Below are 13565 nucleotides of genomic sequence, written 5' to 3'. Positions count from 1 at the left end.
TATTTTGTATCAGTTGCATTGTTTTATTCATCACTGTTTTACATAGATAAGTAACGTTAAAATACTTTGCCATGTACACAAGGAATAAAGATTCTGTACATTTTTTCAATATATTGTACACACACATAGACTACACGTGTTCATCATTACTCATGAAGTAATATACAGTCCATATAATTACTCTGTTCAGTTATTATGGAATTACTCAGGTAATTTGTTAATGCACATTTTTGCCTTTTTTTGTTTCTCATCAGTGTCTAATGTTTGAAGATTTTCTTTTGTGTTTATATTGTAGTGATTTGAGCCCTTGGCATATAACTGTGATTAGGGGCTATAAAAATGAGTCTGACTAATCATTCATCATGTTGCATACTTGGTGTTACCGACTACTGTGTAAGGGCTTCAAAGTCAATATTATGGGCTTTTCTGGTAAGAGAATGAGCTCAAAGGTACTCTGTACTTCCACATGGCGCTGCTTCTCCACTCTGAAGTTCTCAAGCATCTGCAGAAGCAGAACATACAGTTAATATGCTGTGCAAATATGTCACAAAACATGGTGAAACTCCGATTGATTCTCAGTATATCTTACATGGATAAGGAAGATTTGCATCTCCGTCTCAGCTATTCTGCGTCCTAAACACTGGCGTGGGCCAAAGCCGAAGCCGAGGCTCCTGAAGTACTGGGTCTCTGTCCTCAGCCAGCGGGAGGGCTGATATTGCTCCGGACGGAAAAACACCTTGGGGTCTCTTCCCATTGCATACAGTCCTAACTGGACCAGAGTCTAAACACAAACAAAAATGTCAATCACTTGCTCAGTTCTTATAAAAAACTCTCAAATACAAAAACATGTTTGGATGATTTATTCTGTATTTTTAACTTCCTCTTACCCCAGCTGGAATGTGGTAGTTTTGAATAATGATATCTTCTGCTATGTATCTTTGCAAGCTCACTGCAACTGGGTGTAACCTGAGGGATGAAAGTAAAATTCTATATTATAGACTTACTAAGTTTGTGCCAGTAGATTGCAGATTTGGAAAATAACAAAAGCTCATGATCAAAACAGCTATGGGTTAATAGAAAAAGTATTGTTGCACATATGAAAGTGTTCTATCCTAAACAATTATGGAGTTAAGGAAATAACTGACTAATATGACTCTGACTATATTACCAAAGTTGCAGATGTGGGTATTTCAAATGAATTCTCACTTTGAGCAAACACAAAGTGCATTTTGTACATTTGAAGGGTTAGACTGTCTGCCATCTCTGCAGTGTCATTAGCATTATATACCACCATTTTTTTCACCTTAGTGTTTCCTTCAGAGCTCCTTTAACTAAAGGAATCCGCTTCAGCATCTCCAGCATGTCTCCCTGGCTTTCAGCCCGGGCAGCAGCTACCTCCGCCCTCAGCTCCTCCTGGAGGTTGGGGTGTCTGGCCAGTTCATACAACGTCCACAGCAAGGTGATAGAAGTCTGAAACACACAAACAGGATTAATCACCACAGAATCCACATTAAAGTCGCTTTGTTTGTTGAGTCCTTTAACACAGTTGCAGTCTTTAAAAACGCTGGCAGCAAGTCACATTCTGGAAAGAATTTTTGCATTGTATCTACATGTGTTCAGACTATTTTTACCGTATCAACTCCTCCAGCCATTAGCTCAGTGACACTGGCCTTGATATCTTCAATGGATAACTTGTCCAGCATGAGCAGGCTGGCCAGGACTCCTGGGTATTTCTTTTGATTGCCAGTCTCCTGACGTAACTGCCTGTAGATGTTCTGGATGCAGCGGTCCGCTGATGAGCCAAAGCACAGCCAATGAAATAAGAGACTGTGGCATAAACAATGATAAAAGCCATTGGTGTCCTGTTCTAATGCATCTCAGGACCACTGTGATGTGTTAGTGTGATGGCTAATAAAGGCAATTATTTGTGTTCATCTAGATTTTTCTACCTTGGTTGAAGATGCCATCCCAAGCCTCCACATGGTCCCGCCACACTTTCGCCCCAATCCGCCTGAGTAGAGCAGGAGGTATGTACAGCATGGGTGAGGTAGTCTTGAACATGAGGGTGATACAGTCAATGAAATGTTGAGCTTCAGGATCAATGTAGTCCAGCATCAAACCCAGACGCTCACCATACAGCACTGAGCTCACAGCTGTGTAGGACAGGGTAAACATGAGACACAAGAAAGTAATATGAGGCAAACCAAATGCACTGACTTGCAGTGAGTGAAATAAATTCTACTCAAGAAATAGAAAAGTTACTCTTACATTCTAGTGCATATTTAAAGAGTTCTTGAGAGAGGTCTGTGGTCCATTTGTTGTGGCCACTTCGGTTTATCTTTTTGTGTATTCTGGCCACAAAATCCTGGCCCACTTCATCCAGCAAAGGCACAAAGTTTTCCAGCATCTTCGGGGAGATCACCTCCTTGTTGAGAATTACCCGATTTGATCTCCAGTCTTCTCCATTCCTGTTGGAAGATTCAGTGTTAACTTAGAGTAACTCTAGCTAAATAGTACTTATTAAAACCGAGAGTTTTAGTGAGTGCCAGGGTAAGTGTCAAAGAAAAATTAATTAATACACTTAGAAGATGATAATAACTGCACATACTTTAGTAAAACTCCATATTTACGATTCCTGTGGTCTCTGTATAATGTCCACGCTTCAACTTTCAGCCTTTTAGGATAATGTCCCTCTGCTTTGAACAGGATGGCAGCATCCTCTGGGTTGATGATATTTACACTTTCATAGTAACCTATTTTTTCTCTGAAATATAGAAAGAGAAAGAAATAGAATGGCATAAAATGCAATATCAGCTGCATGTTTTTGGAAGACTTGACCTTGTAGATTATTGGTCACAGGGATATTTTTCATAAACAAAAAATGTTTTTATTTGTACCAGAAAATAGTAACAAACCCTGACGTCAAATGTTTTGTCTACTTAAGATAGTTGATAAAGATTACTGTCATGCAAACAGTTATTTTATCATTCTATTTAAGATTTATGCATACTGCCTCGTCTTCCGTACCTGTAAATGGGTCCAAAAGTGTTGAAGTTCTGCAACATGATGCGGTGAAGATTTCTGAAGCCATCCAGTTTCCAGAAATTGTACAAGTTGGCCACCCCATTCTTCCACAGCCCAGGAATCTCACTGAAAGGCCTAACAATGCTGGTGCTTTCTGTGTGTGCCTGTCTGACCACTGGCATACTGCTGCTGTAGCGCATTCTTGATGTTGTCAGCTCCTCTGTCCAGGACAGGGGTAACATTACAGACCTGCGCCACACACTCCACCTGGCCATCCTGGCAACCAAAATGCTCACTCTGCTCTATCTTCAGCAGCAGCTCTCTCACCTCTGATTCTCCCAGGGACATCTGGTGCAATAGGAGGCTGGTCCAAATAGTCATCCCCCCTTGATGTGTTGATCAAGGCTCCAGTTGAACTTAACGGCGTGATAAAAATACACCACAGCACAGTATGTCTGTTTATAGCACTGCTGAGCTGTGTTACTAACTGAATATTTTATTTGCTATCATAGCATCCCGCAAAACCCTCAGGAAAAAAAGTGGTCAGACACTAATAAGATTATTACTATTACTTTGTAAACAAGCATTTGCTTTAATTTTTGAAGAAAGACAAGGTCATAAGAGAAAATTCAGTTTATAACAAATGCAATCAGTGCATACATGAAAAACAGTTAAAAATAAGGATTCAATAAATAAACTATACAAATTTTACTATTTCCTAAGCAGCCTTATGAGTTCCTCCAATTTCATGGCCGTCTTAACATCTCCCTGGATTTTAAGTCTGCCACTGGTGTAAGCAGCAAATGGTCGTAGCGTGCCCTGGAACATGGCCAGAAGGTCGCTGTCACTCATACTCAGTGTTACATCTGGCTCTTGGCAGAAAGACCCTGCTCCAGCTGTGCCGCTTCCTACAGAACACACAGTTTATAGAGACAATGGAGATATTGGATAGTTATGTACCTGTACTTTTATTTCTATTTACACCAATCATTTTAGCATCATTAAACAGATTAAGCACAACTTTAAGTCAAATCCTCTGTTATAAACAGACTTTCAACAGTATATGAACCATCACCTTTGCTCAAATCCACATAGTAGCTGCGATGTTGTCCATCTTCTGAGCTGATGTTAAACTGGAAGGAGGCCTCGACCTGCTTCACCAAAGTTTCAGAGAGGAGAAGCTTGACGCCATCGAGCAGCTCTTCAACAGAACCTGGTGTGGTCCCAACGGCCTGAGGGACACTGCTGAGCTCATCTGCAAAAGTTACACTGTCCTCTACGGAGAAAAAGGTAAAGCTGTATAATACAAGATTATCATTACATTAATGGGTGTTGCACAAAAGCCGCTCTGAGTGTGTGGCCATACCTTGTTGAGGATGTGAACTGCTACTGTGGCCCAGAAAGTGCATGGCCAGCTGCTGAATGGGCCCAGTGAGGCCTTCAAGTCCAGGTACAGATGGAGGCATGATGAGGGGTCCAGAGGGGCCTTCCTCTGGGGCTTTCAGTAAAGAGCCTAGGGTCAGCTCTACCCTGTCTACCTCCAGCCCCCAGGGCCGAGTCATCTCATTAATGTCCATCTATAGAGAGCAAGACAGAATGTAAGTTGAAAGTGATACAGTAAAAAGGCAACAGAGGGTAACTGCAGTGTTGTCTTACTCCGAGATAGTCTCCCAGTTTCACTCGCTCAGTTTGGATCTCTCTGACAGTCTTCTTGGCCAAGCTGTGAGTCAAAGCTTTGTGTGCTGTCATCCTGGTCGAGGCGTTCAGGTCCTGGACTGATACCACTGACATGACGGGGTTCCAGATCCTGAACTGGATGTCTGCTCCCACTGACAACACACCGCCATCCCGAGAAGTCACCTACAGAAGCAGGATAAAATTTCATATTTTATATGGATTTTACTCAGACCTAACCCTGGCAATTTAACATTTGTCTCATCTCCTCTTCATTCTTAAAGCCGTTATTGACTAAGCAATGTTCATTATGTTGGACTGAATATACAGTTGACAATTCCTGACTACTTAGATGGAAAGTCTTGAAACCATTAAGAAACAAGATACATGAGCTTGACTTTGTGGTGGAAATCTGAAAATAAAACTGACAAAGACCAAGTTGTCTTTCAGCCTTTAATGAAAAACCTTGCAAAGGGATCAGCATACAGTCACAACAGAGTGTAATTGCAGTCTGATGTCAGGTACCAAGCGTACATACTTTTTATAGTCGAGGAGTGTGGGAAACAGTATCAGGATGTGTGTGGGATCCAGTGCCAGATCTCATCAAAGCTGTCAAACACTCAGGAAAATAAGCTAACTGTAGCATGTCCGAGATGAAACTATTCCCTATTTGGATCCAGACCATGAACAAAACCAAAGATGAGCATAAACTAAATGGTTACATGTTCAAGGTTATACAATATGAGTTTTTCCAAAGTGCAAAGTCTAAAATGGTGTACAGAATACAAAGTACAAACTTCTTGGCTCTGTTTAAATGCAGTGAGTTCTCCCAGTATCAAATTATTCTCTCCAGTTTCACACTGATCAACTGTGCACCAAGACTGCCACCTCTGGGACAAAATAAAACACACACAGCTAACAGAAATGATGATTTTATTCACTACAGTTGAGCAACAATGTGTGTTGTGTAAGTATAACATCCAAATGTTAAATAGTGACACAAGACGATGTGCTTGTAATGAAGATGAAAATGGGTTAGATGGTAAAGTGTGTAGCTTCAGATTTCAGATGCAAACAACGACCAATGGATCAGAGAGACTTGAATAAGTCTAATATATTTAAATAATAAACTATCCCAAAACAATCCTGTATATAATCCTGAAATAAACCTCTGATTCTGACTAACCAAATGCCTGCTGTAACATTTCTTTCATTATTAATATTTAAGAACTATCTGGGAACAACTTCCTACACCACTGTGTTTTCATTACTGTGTCACTGTCTTTGCCAGTGTAAGTTGTCTGTAGGTCCTGCCAAAACTCAGCCAGTGATTTTCCATTTGTATGTTATCAGAACTATACTTATACACACTGTATAAATGATTACACTGCCAATGATCTATGTGCAGGTTACCTAATGAATTAAATCAAAAGACCCACTCTATGTGTCTGTAAACCCCATATTTACTAGTTAAATCAGTAAACACCACTCTAGCAAACATCTATAAAGGATTTTAAATTGATTTTCTGTAAATACTTGAAAAGCTTGCTCATTTACAAGAAAATCCCCGGTCCACAAAAAGAAGAAATGACAATGAAGAAAACCTCTAAGTATCCTGATAAATAACTTTTTTTTTCAGTAAACCTGTTTAATGTTCAAGAACATTGCTTGATTTTTTTAAGTTTGTTTTTAGTCAAGACATTGTGTAAACAACTTTTAGGAGACACTGAGAGAAACTAGCTGTGCCCTGAGTTTTAAGTGTTTAAAGACTTAACAACAGCTGACTATCAGTGGCATGCATGGTGGTTTACCTGGCAAGGAGGGATGTTGAAAGCACGGGTACGCAGGTCTACTCTTTGCCACTGGTCAATGAGGGGCAGTACGAGGACAATACCAGGACCCTTTGGGGGACAAACTCGACCCAAGCGAAACACTACTATCCTCTGATAGTTAGGCACAGTCTGCGGACAAGATTAGAGTTGGTTATGATTATTCTCAACAGCTGGGTGGACATGTCGTAGGAGTAAGTGAAGAGGAGAGGATTTTGGCTTACCTTCAGCACAAACCAGCCTGTTATAGGAAAGGTTACAAAGGTGACGACGTAGACAAGGAAGATGACAATCAGATTGCAAATCCAGGACAACCAGCCTTGGGAGGTATCTTGAAGAAAAGAAAAAAACCTCAATATTAATGGGGAGCTTCAGCAATTATACACAAGAAAATCAGCTTACTCATCACAAGGAGTGTTACTCAACCTATGAAGACAGTTATAATGTCTTCTGTGGTATTGAAGGGAACTTTCTAGACTAAGAAAATGTCAATTTTTTACAGAAAGCTACTTTGGGGGAGTGGTGCTTGAAAGCCATGGTATTACTACAGGGACGGTCGCGTGAAACATTATAGTGGGTTGCATTATAAGTATTTTGGGGACCATTGTTTTTGGAGCTTTGCCATACTCAATATACATGACATACTACAAACTAAATTTTGCCCATTCTTTAACCCTTTAAATTTGTTTCATGCAACTCTCCAAACTTCATGTAGGCTAAGTGCAATATTAGCTTGTGTGGTGGGTTTAAGGATACGTTGTCCATATTTCATTATGTTTAATATTCAAGTCAGTGTGAATTCTGTGTTTCACCGGCTGCGTGACTGATTTTCCCTTGAAGATCCCCTCCAGACATGTTTTAAGATGTATATAAATGACTCTATTTTGAATAATAATTTGTGTCTGATATGGTTTTTCCACAAAAAAATTCAATTATCTTATTAAAATCCTTAAAACTGCATCTACTCCCTCTCCCTCATTAATAATTTCAGCATCTATGAATATGCAAATATCGTTGATTTCGGAAGTTTAACTGCTGGACACAAGATGTCTCCTACTTCACCGTACAGTCCATTCTCAGTGTTTGTGCACTGGAGGCTTCAAGTTTCCACATCACACTTGTGTGAGTTGAATTTTGGACCAGGATTGGCTCCAAACTGGTTGTCATGTTACAAATCATGCTCATAGGCGCACCCCTTAAAATCAGATTTTAAATGAGCACAGAGAAACTTTCCACTTTCAGCAGATAAATGTGAAAACAGGCTTAAAGTGTCAAACTCTGCACATACATCATTCTGCACAGTGAAGCTCAAACATTCAACTGAAGGAACAAGAAGAAAAACACATTTTTGAGAGGAAGGAGACTTTAAGGATAAAATATATGTTGAAAACAAACACATGATGGGTTAGGCAACTTATCACTGTTTCAAACATCTAGTATTGATCAAGCACAGTGAACTACAATACTATTATAGTGGTAAACATTTTGGAGTGACAGTTATTTGAGCCTGGTTTGTGTAGTCAATAATCAACAATGTCCCAACAAGCCAGCCAGGCTACCTACCACTGAAGTCGTTTTCAGATACATTGGGGATGTAATCAAATGAAAGTCCTTTGTGGTAGCCGGGCTGTGTGAAGTTGTCAGCGGACACAAATAACCCAGGTGTCCTCGGTGTTGTGGAGTCCCTCTGAGGAAGCAGCTGATACGACTTGTTAAACATTGTCAAGTGAAATCACCGTTGTTCCTAATTTAAAGCAACTTCATAACTTCAACAGTCCCCGCTGCAGTCGTCAGCCAAAGTCTCTGTATGTAATGAAGTTAACACGATAGTTAAAATTACCAAAACACAGGAAGCTTCAGCTCATCATGTTTACTAGCTGTCATAAGGTTCTTCCGTGTTTCTACTTCTTCTTCTTTGGTTTTACTGGCGGACTACAAACCAACGTTAAAGACGCATGATGCCACCTACTGTGAGGCGGTGTGTAACGGAAAGCGGAAAAAAAAAATATAAAAACGTTATATTCTGGATATTGAACCTGTTTCGTTTAAATATTTAAATAATGCCCTGTGAACTTGTAATTGTTTATTCCACGCCTCTAACAGAGCTTTGATGCTCAGTCTCTTCTTGGTGTTTACTGCTGTTGGACTCATCTGTAAATGTGAGTATTACCGCCACCTATCTGTAACCCAACTTCCTCTATTCGAGGACAGAGATCCAAGTTGATGATTATAAATATAATCCTTATCTCATGAACTCCCGTCTCAGGCTGGATTTTTTTTGTTTGTTTGCTTTGTTTTTAATACAAATATTGTCAAACTGGCTTCCATAATCACATTTATTTATGTTTTTGTCCTGGCTGCAGGAAAATTCACAAAGGATGCTACATAGTAACCAGGATTCCCTTGGGAAAGAAAACTGAGCCATGTCGTTTAGCAAGCTCTTCAATAATCTAATAATAGATATTGTCTTTATTTTCCAGCAGAAAAAAAAACTTTATTAGATCCTGATTTTGATTTTTTTAGGCCATTATTGTTATTTGAGAGTTTAAAACATTACCCTGTTACTGCTCGTATTGTTACATATTGGCTAAAATATACAACAGTACCAATATATCTGTGACTATCTGTGAACTCAAATATGCCAATATTAGTCATGCTAATGTATTATTCAGGCACTAAATCATATTAGTAAAAATGACCAGAGTTATATGTCCTGTATGATTGTAGTATGTTTATGTGGGTATATCTTGTACTATATGTCATGTTCTGTTTCTGAATGAACATTGATTGATATACCTGCCAAATAAGACAAATACAAAATTTCCATATTTATTTAGAACAAATAATTCAATTCAAAATACATATCTTAGTTTAACTGTAATAAAAAATGCATTTCCTTGCAACTCAGTACCTACAAAGAACAATTTTGTGCGTTAATGGAGCTTGATAACGTAATTGTAATATTTACAAAGCAAATGGTGTGATCATCACTGAACAAAAAGTGTATGTTTATTGCATTACATGGCCATAAACCTTATAGCCTTTTTCACATTTTGACTTCTCAAATATACAATGAGAAAACATGTTGTTTGAGGGCTGGTTTATTGTGCTTTCCCGGCAGAAAAAGCTTCCATCCAGCTTCCCTTGATGCTTGTTTAGTTTTTGAACATGTCACACAGCAGCTTCTCCATGGGTGTGCTGCCAATGGTCCTCTGAAAATAAAGGTGCTCTATTTTCTCAGAGCTTACAAAGTGGAGGGATGGCAGCAGAAGTAACAATCTCCCAAACCTTGATGGACAGGAACAAAAAAAGAGTAAACTTCATGTTTCTATACTTGCATTTACAAAATGATGAAAATGATGACAAAATGATGAAAAACATCAAAATGTTCTCATGTTTGATGATCTTTGTAATCAGTCTGAAAGGGGGTTGCAGAAGGGTTACCTGGCACTTTGATTGGGGTACATTGAATGGATGTGCTGACCCAGCAACACCTGTGACTGGTCTTGCAGATTCTCCACCTGCTCTGGGTCTTTGAGGTTGCGTGTCTCTGCAAGTCAAACAGCAGACATTATTTACACTGTACAGTCATTCACCAATAAACACCCACTGCTGGAGGAATAACTCCTTACCTGGCTTGAACAGCACAATGGCCTTCAGGCAGGCAAACTCAGTGGGGTCAACAGCCAGAGCCTTGAAGCGATTAAAGACCTCCTCTAGGACCCGCAGGTCAGCTGTGGGGAATCCGATCTTGGTTTGCTGTGTGGGAGAAAGATCTGGAAGAGAAAGAAGAGGACAGCTGTCCATGGGCAGGGACCACTGGATGGCACAAAGGAGGAACATCTCACTCCAGGCTTCTTCAAGGAGAATCACCTGAGGACAGGAAACTTATAAGTCTCATCAACAGTCCATGTATGTGTAAATCGATTTTGAAAATCTACAAAAAACACACATTAATCAGTCTCACCTGGTCTCGAAATGGCAAGTGAGAAAAAACAGGCAAATTTTTTGCCCACTTGACTGACATGAAGAGGAGTCGTGCTGATGTCTCATATATACTCTCTGAACAGCTGGAGGTGAATGGGGACATGGAGCAGTTTGATGGAGTCCGATCTCTGTCTGAATCATTGGTTGTCACATCAATATTCTCCTCCACTGCACATTAGAAAAAAGAGAGTCACACAAATGTTCAGTACAATAATGTGAAGTTTAAAGGCTGACTTCAGAAAAGACTATTCTAACTTTCTGTGACTACTACATATTGTGCACACTTGTGTTTTTGATCTCACCATCCTCAGGCTCCAGTTTTGCACAGGTCTCTGCTGTCAGCAGGCTGACCATAAAGCGGTGGTTGTTACTCGGGTTGCTGCAGGACTGTACGGTGGCAGAAGTTGTGACAGAGGAAGTGACTAGAGGTCTGCAGATGACCGATGAAATGGCGGCAGAGGAGGTGAGTTCCCGTGTGGTCGCCAGGTGCTCCTTTTTAGTGTCCACACTTAAAGTGTCTAGATTAACATGTGCTGTGCTGCGAGGCTGTCGCTCATTCTGCACGGCTGCCAAAGGGACGAGTTCATAATATGTCATCAGGATTTCAACTGTGAAATAATATCTATCTGAACAATGAACTTATTGGGAGTTTGTTTTACTAACCATCTTTGTTCATGCCAGCCTGGAGACATTTCTTCAGTCGACAAGCTTGGCACTGGTTCCGATGAGCCTTGTCAACAGGGCACTTGCCAGTTCCAGCTTGACACCTGTGATATTGACACAAATATTTTTCTGAATAAAGACAAGCAGAATATTAAAAGGTACAAAATTATTTGTTACACAAGATGTATTTCTCTGTTATCTTTTGACTGTTTTTTTAAGTCCAGTCTGGCTCTTGCTCACCTGTAAATGAGTCTTCGTCTCACACTGCGCTTGAAGAAGCCACTGCATCCATTACAGGCATAGATGCCATAGTGTTTACCACTGCTTGAATCAGAGCACACTCTACAAAGCAGACCATGGCCAAGTGCTTTACCTGGAATTTTACTTATGTCTGCAGAGAACAGAGAGCAGAAATTAATACTTAACATTATTTTACACTTTATAATTTAAGACTTAATTGTAAATATAGGCTTTAGATTATTTAGTTATTTATTCTGTTTTTAAATTATGTGTATTATGTATTATGTATTAAATTATGTATATACTGTGTGACAGTCTTGAAAGTTATTCTATGAATAAATTCACTTAACATTAAAGACATCATTATTTTGACAACGTAATCTGCTGTACAGCAAAATCATTTGTGTGTTTTCTTTTTAAATTTGATTGCAATTGTCTAGCACTTCTTAAAAATCTTTTTGAAACATTTGCACAATACAACAATTAATGGCTCACCTGCTTGTGTTCCATCTGTGAAATCCTTAGAGTTGTCTGATGAAAATATTTTGGTTATGTGGTCCTCCATTTTGATATGTGTTCTAATATCTGAACTTAAGAAATAGTTTTTAGACAAATAGAAGATAACTCCCAATAGTTTTCTCTTCTATATTAGGTGTAGTTGTCTGGCTGGATCAGATCATTTCTTTCGTGTGAAGTGCTGACACATGGCAACAAAAAAGATGTCAAATTTTAGTTATTTCCACTAAATCTTATAGTTCAGGTGCAATTTCTTCAGAGATCCTCAAAGAGTAACTTCAGGAATTCTCGATGATCTTGATCCAGTGCTGATGTCCTTTTTCTGGTTGTTTTCTGATGTAATATGGAGTCAATGGAGTTACTGCTTGTCTTTTTCACTCTGCCAGAGTGAGTGTGTGAGCCTGAGTAGTCTGGGGGCTTTCTGAAGGAAGACAAGAAGATTAGCTCCAGGCGCTGTGTAAGCAAATGCTGATTTGTCATCCTCTTAATCTTTACTGTCTATAAGGGTAAATCAATCAGTCACGCCACTTACAGGCATAAACATATTCAACAAATGTGTACACTAGAAAAGAAAAGGATCCATACATTTTTCTTTGAATCCAAACTGCTGTCAAATAACTTTTCATGAATTAGGCTGTTGCTGCATGGTAATTGTCACCAGCGTCTCCTGATTGGTCAACACTGTTGTTTAAATGATTCCCTTGTTATGCCTTTCCCAGATCAGCTTATTCATTCTTATTTTCCATGTGTTTTACATAGAATGGTCTCACTCATGCCCATCAAGTGGGCAGTGCATTATCGTGTAATATTTTTACTTCTCATTTACCATCTCATTGTTGGTGTAAGATATTTTGTATAATTTTGATTTGTTATAATATTCTACACAACCTGTCTCAGTTCTTTTAAATATTGCAGCAATCCAGAGATGCACCTTACAATCAAAACTACAATTTAAAGTCAAGTAAGTTATGAAATTATTACAAGCTGTGGTGACACATATGATAGTATAACTATAATATACAGTACCATGATATTATAGTATTATTATGAACAAGATTCGTCATGACACTTGACCACAAATGTAGAGGAAATATTACTGTTTAAAAACTGGATTTTACTGGTCGTTAAGTTTTGCAAAATACACATTGTGAATTTGTTAGTGCCTAAATTATGCAAAAAGAAGAAGAAAGAAAGCAATTACCCTCTCTGATATAAATGGGGTGGACAACATATTAGAATTCAAAATGACCATAAAGTTGAATCATTGAAACAATACCCCTCTAAGTCAGTTTCAACAAAACCTGAGCAATACCGTATAACCTTCATGAAGGTAAGATGTATTGCAAAGCTTTAGTTTTAGACTGCATTAGTATTAGCAATGTTAACTTGATGTTGATGTTGTGTAATATCTGGCATATTTTAAATCTGGTGATGCAGGCTAAAATCATCCACAAGTACTTGACAATAACCATAGTATCAACTTTTAGGAGTACTGAACTATTCAAGCAGCACTATTTGATAACAAATATATACTGTATGTATACTGTATACTGTATACTGTACTATACAAAATACTGTGATGTTTATTTTTTTGTCCAATTTCTTTTACACCTAATTTCTTCATCTTCCTGT

The 13565-nt window shown here is 38.9% G+C and overlaps 3 protein-coding genes across 3 annotated transcripts; all 3 read right to left on the bottom strand.

The window, feature by feature from the left end:
- Window positions 1–3544, bottom strand: LOC121896942 (cholesterol side-chain cleavage enzyme, mitochondrial). Its single transcript, XM_042411064.1, has 9 exons — window positions 3028–3544; window positions 2609–2764; window positions 2269–2468; window positions 1950–2153; window positions 1632–1792; window positions 1304–1470; window positions 888–966; window positions 590–781; window positions 1–502 (listed from the first exon to the last, which is right to left on the bottom strand). The coding sequence occupies exons 1-9, from the start codon at window positions 3297–3299 to the stop codon at window positions 380–382; spliced, it is 1554 nt and encodes a 517-aa protein (XP_042266998.1). The 5' UTR covers window positions 3300–3544; the 3' UTR covers window positions 1–379.
- Window positions 3545–3642: 98 nt separating this feature from the next.
- On the bottom strand, window positions 3643–8417 carry stoml1 (stomatin (EPB72)-like 1). The gene is made up of 7 exons (XM_042411065.1): window positions 8091–8417; window positions 6752–6858; window positions 6510–6659; window positions 4681–4884; window positions 4391–4601; window positions 4100–4300; window positions 3643–3932 (listed from the first exon to the last, which is right to left on the bottom strand). Exons 1-7 carry the CDS (start codon window positions 8245–8247, stop codon window positions 3736–3738), a joined length of 1227 nt encoding a protein of 408 aa, XP_042266999.1. The 5' UTR covers window positions 8248–8417; the 3' UTR covers window positions 3643–3735.
- Window positions 8418–9436: 1019 nt separating this feature from the next.
- nr2e3 (nuclear receptor subfamily 2, group E, member 3) lies at window positions 9437–11605 on the bottom strand. Its single transcript, XM_042411749.1, has 7 exons — window positions 11418–11605; window positions 11178–11281; window positions 10817–11080; window positions 10495–10682; window positions 10160–10400; window positions 9972–10077; window positions 9437–9815 (listed from the first exon to the last, which is right to left on the bottom strand). Exons 1-7 carry the CDS (start codon window positions 11603–11605, stop codon window positions 9683–9685), a joined length of 1224 nt encoding a protein of 407 aa, XP_042267683.1. The 3' UTR covers window positions 9437–9682.
- Window positions 11606–13565: the final 1960 nt, after the last annotated feature.

Source organism: Thunnus maccoyii, chromosome 5 (genome assembly GCF_910596095.1).
Source record: "Thunnus maccoyii chromosome 5, fThuMac1.1, whole genome shotgun sequence".
NCBI classification, from domain to species: Eukaryota; Metazoa; Chordata; class Actinopteri; order Scombriformes; family Scombridae; genus Thunnus; species Thunnus maccoyii.
Note: the sequence above shows the minus strand (reverse complement) of the source record. Positions and strands in the feature narration are given on the sequence as shown.

Bases quoted from the DNA above. Each gene is read 5' to 3' on its own strand.
- LOC121896942 (XM_042411064.1), bottom strand. From the start codon at position 3,299: ATGGCCAGGTGGAGTGTGTGGCGCAGGTCTGTAATGTTACCCCTGTCC. The intron at 2,469-2,608 runs GTATGTGCAGTT...ATCTTCCAACAG, and splicing joins AAATATGGAGTTTTACTAAA to GAATGGAGAAGACTGGAGAT. The intron at 1,471-1,631 runs GTAAAAATAGTC...TGTGTGTTTCAG, and splicing joins TGGCTGGAGGAGTTGATACG to ACTTCTATCACCTTGCTGTG.
- stoml1 (XM_042411065.1), bottom strand. From the start codon at position 8,247: ATGTTTAACAAGTCGTATCAGCTGCTTCCTCAGAGGGACTCCACAACA. The intron at 4,885-6,509 runs GTAAACCACCAT...CTGCTTCTGTAG, and splicing joins TCAACATCCCTCCTTGCCAG to GTGACTTCTCGGGATGGCGG. The intron at 4,602-4,680 runs GTAAGACAACAC...TGCTCTCTATAG, and splicing joins AACTGGGAGACTATCTCGGA to ATGGACATTAATGAGATGAC.
- nr2e3 (XM_042411749.1), bottom strand. From the start codon at position 11,605: ATGTTAAGTATTAATTTCTGCTCTCTGTTCTCTGCAGACATAAGTAAA. The intron at 11,282-11,417 runs GTGAGCAAGAGC...TCAATATCACAG, and splicing joins AGACGAAGACTCATTTACAG to GTGTCAAGCTGGAACTGGCA. The intron at 11,081-11,177 runs GTTAGTAAAACA...TCCCTTTGGCAG, and splicing joins GGCTGGCATGAACAAAGATG to CCGTGCAGAATGAGCGACAG.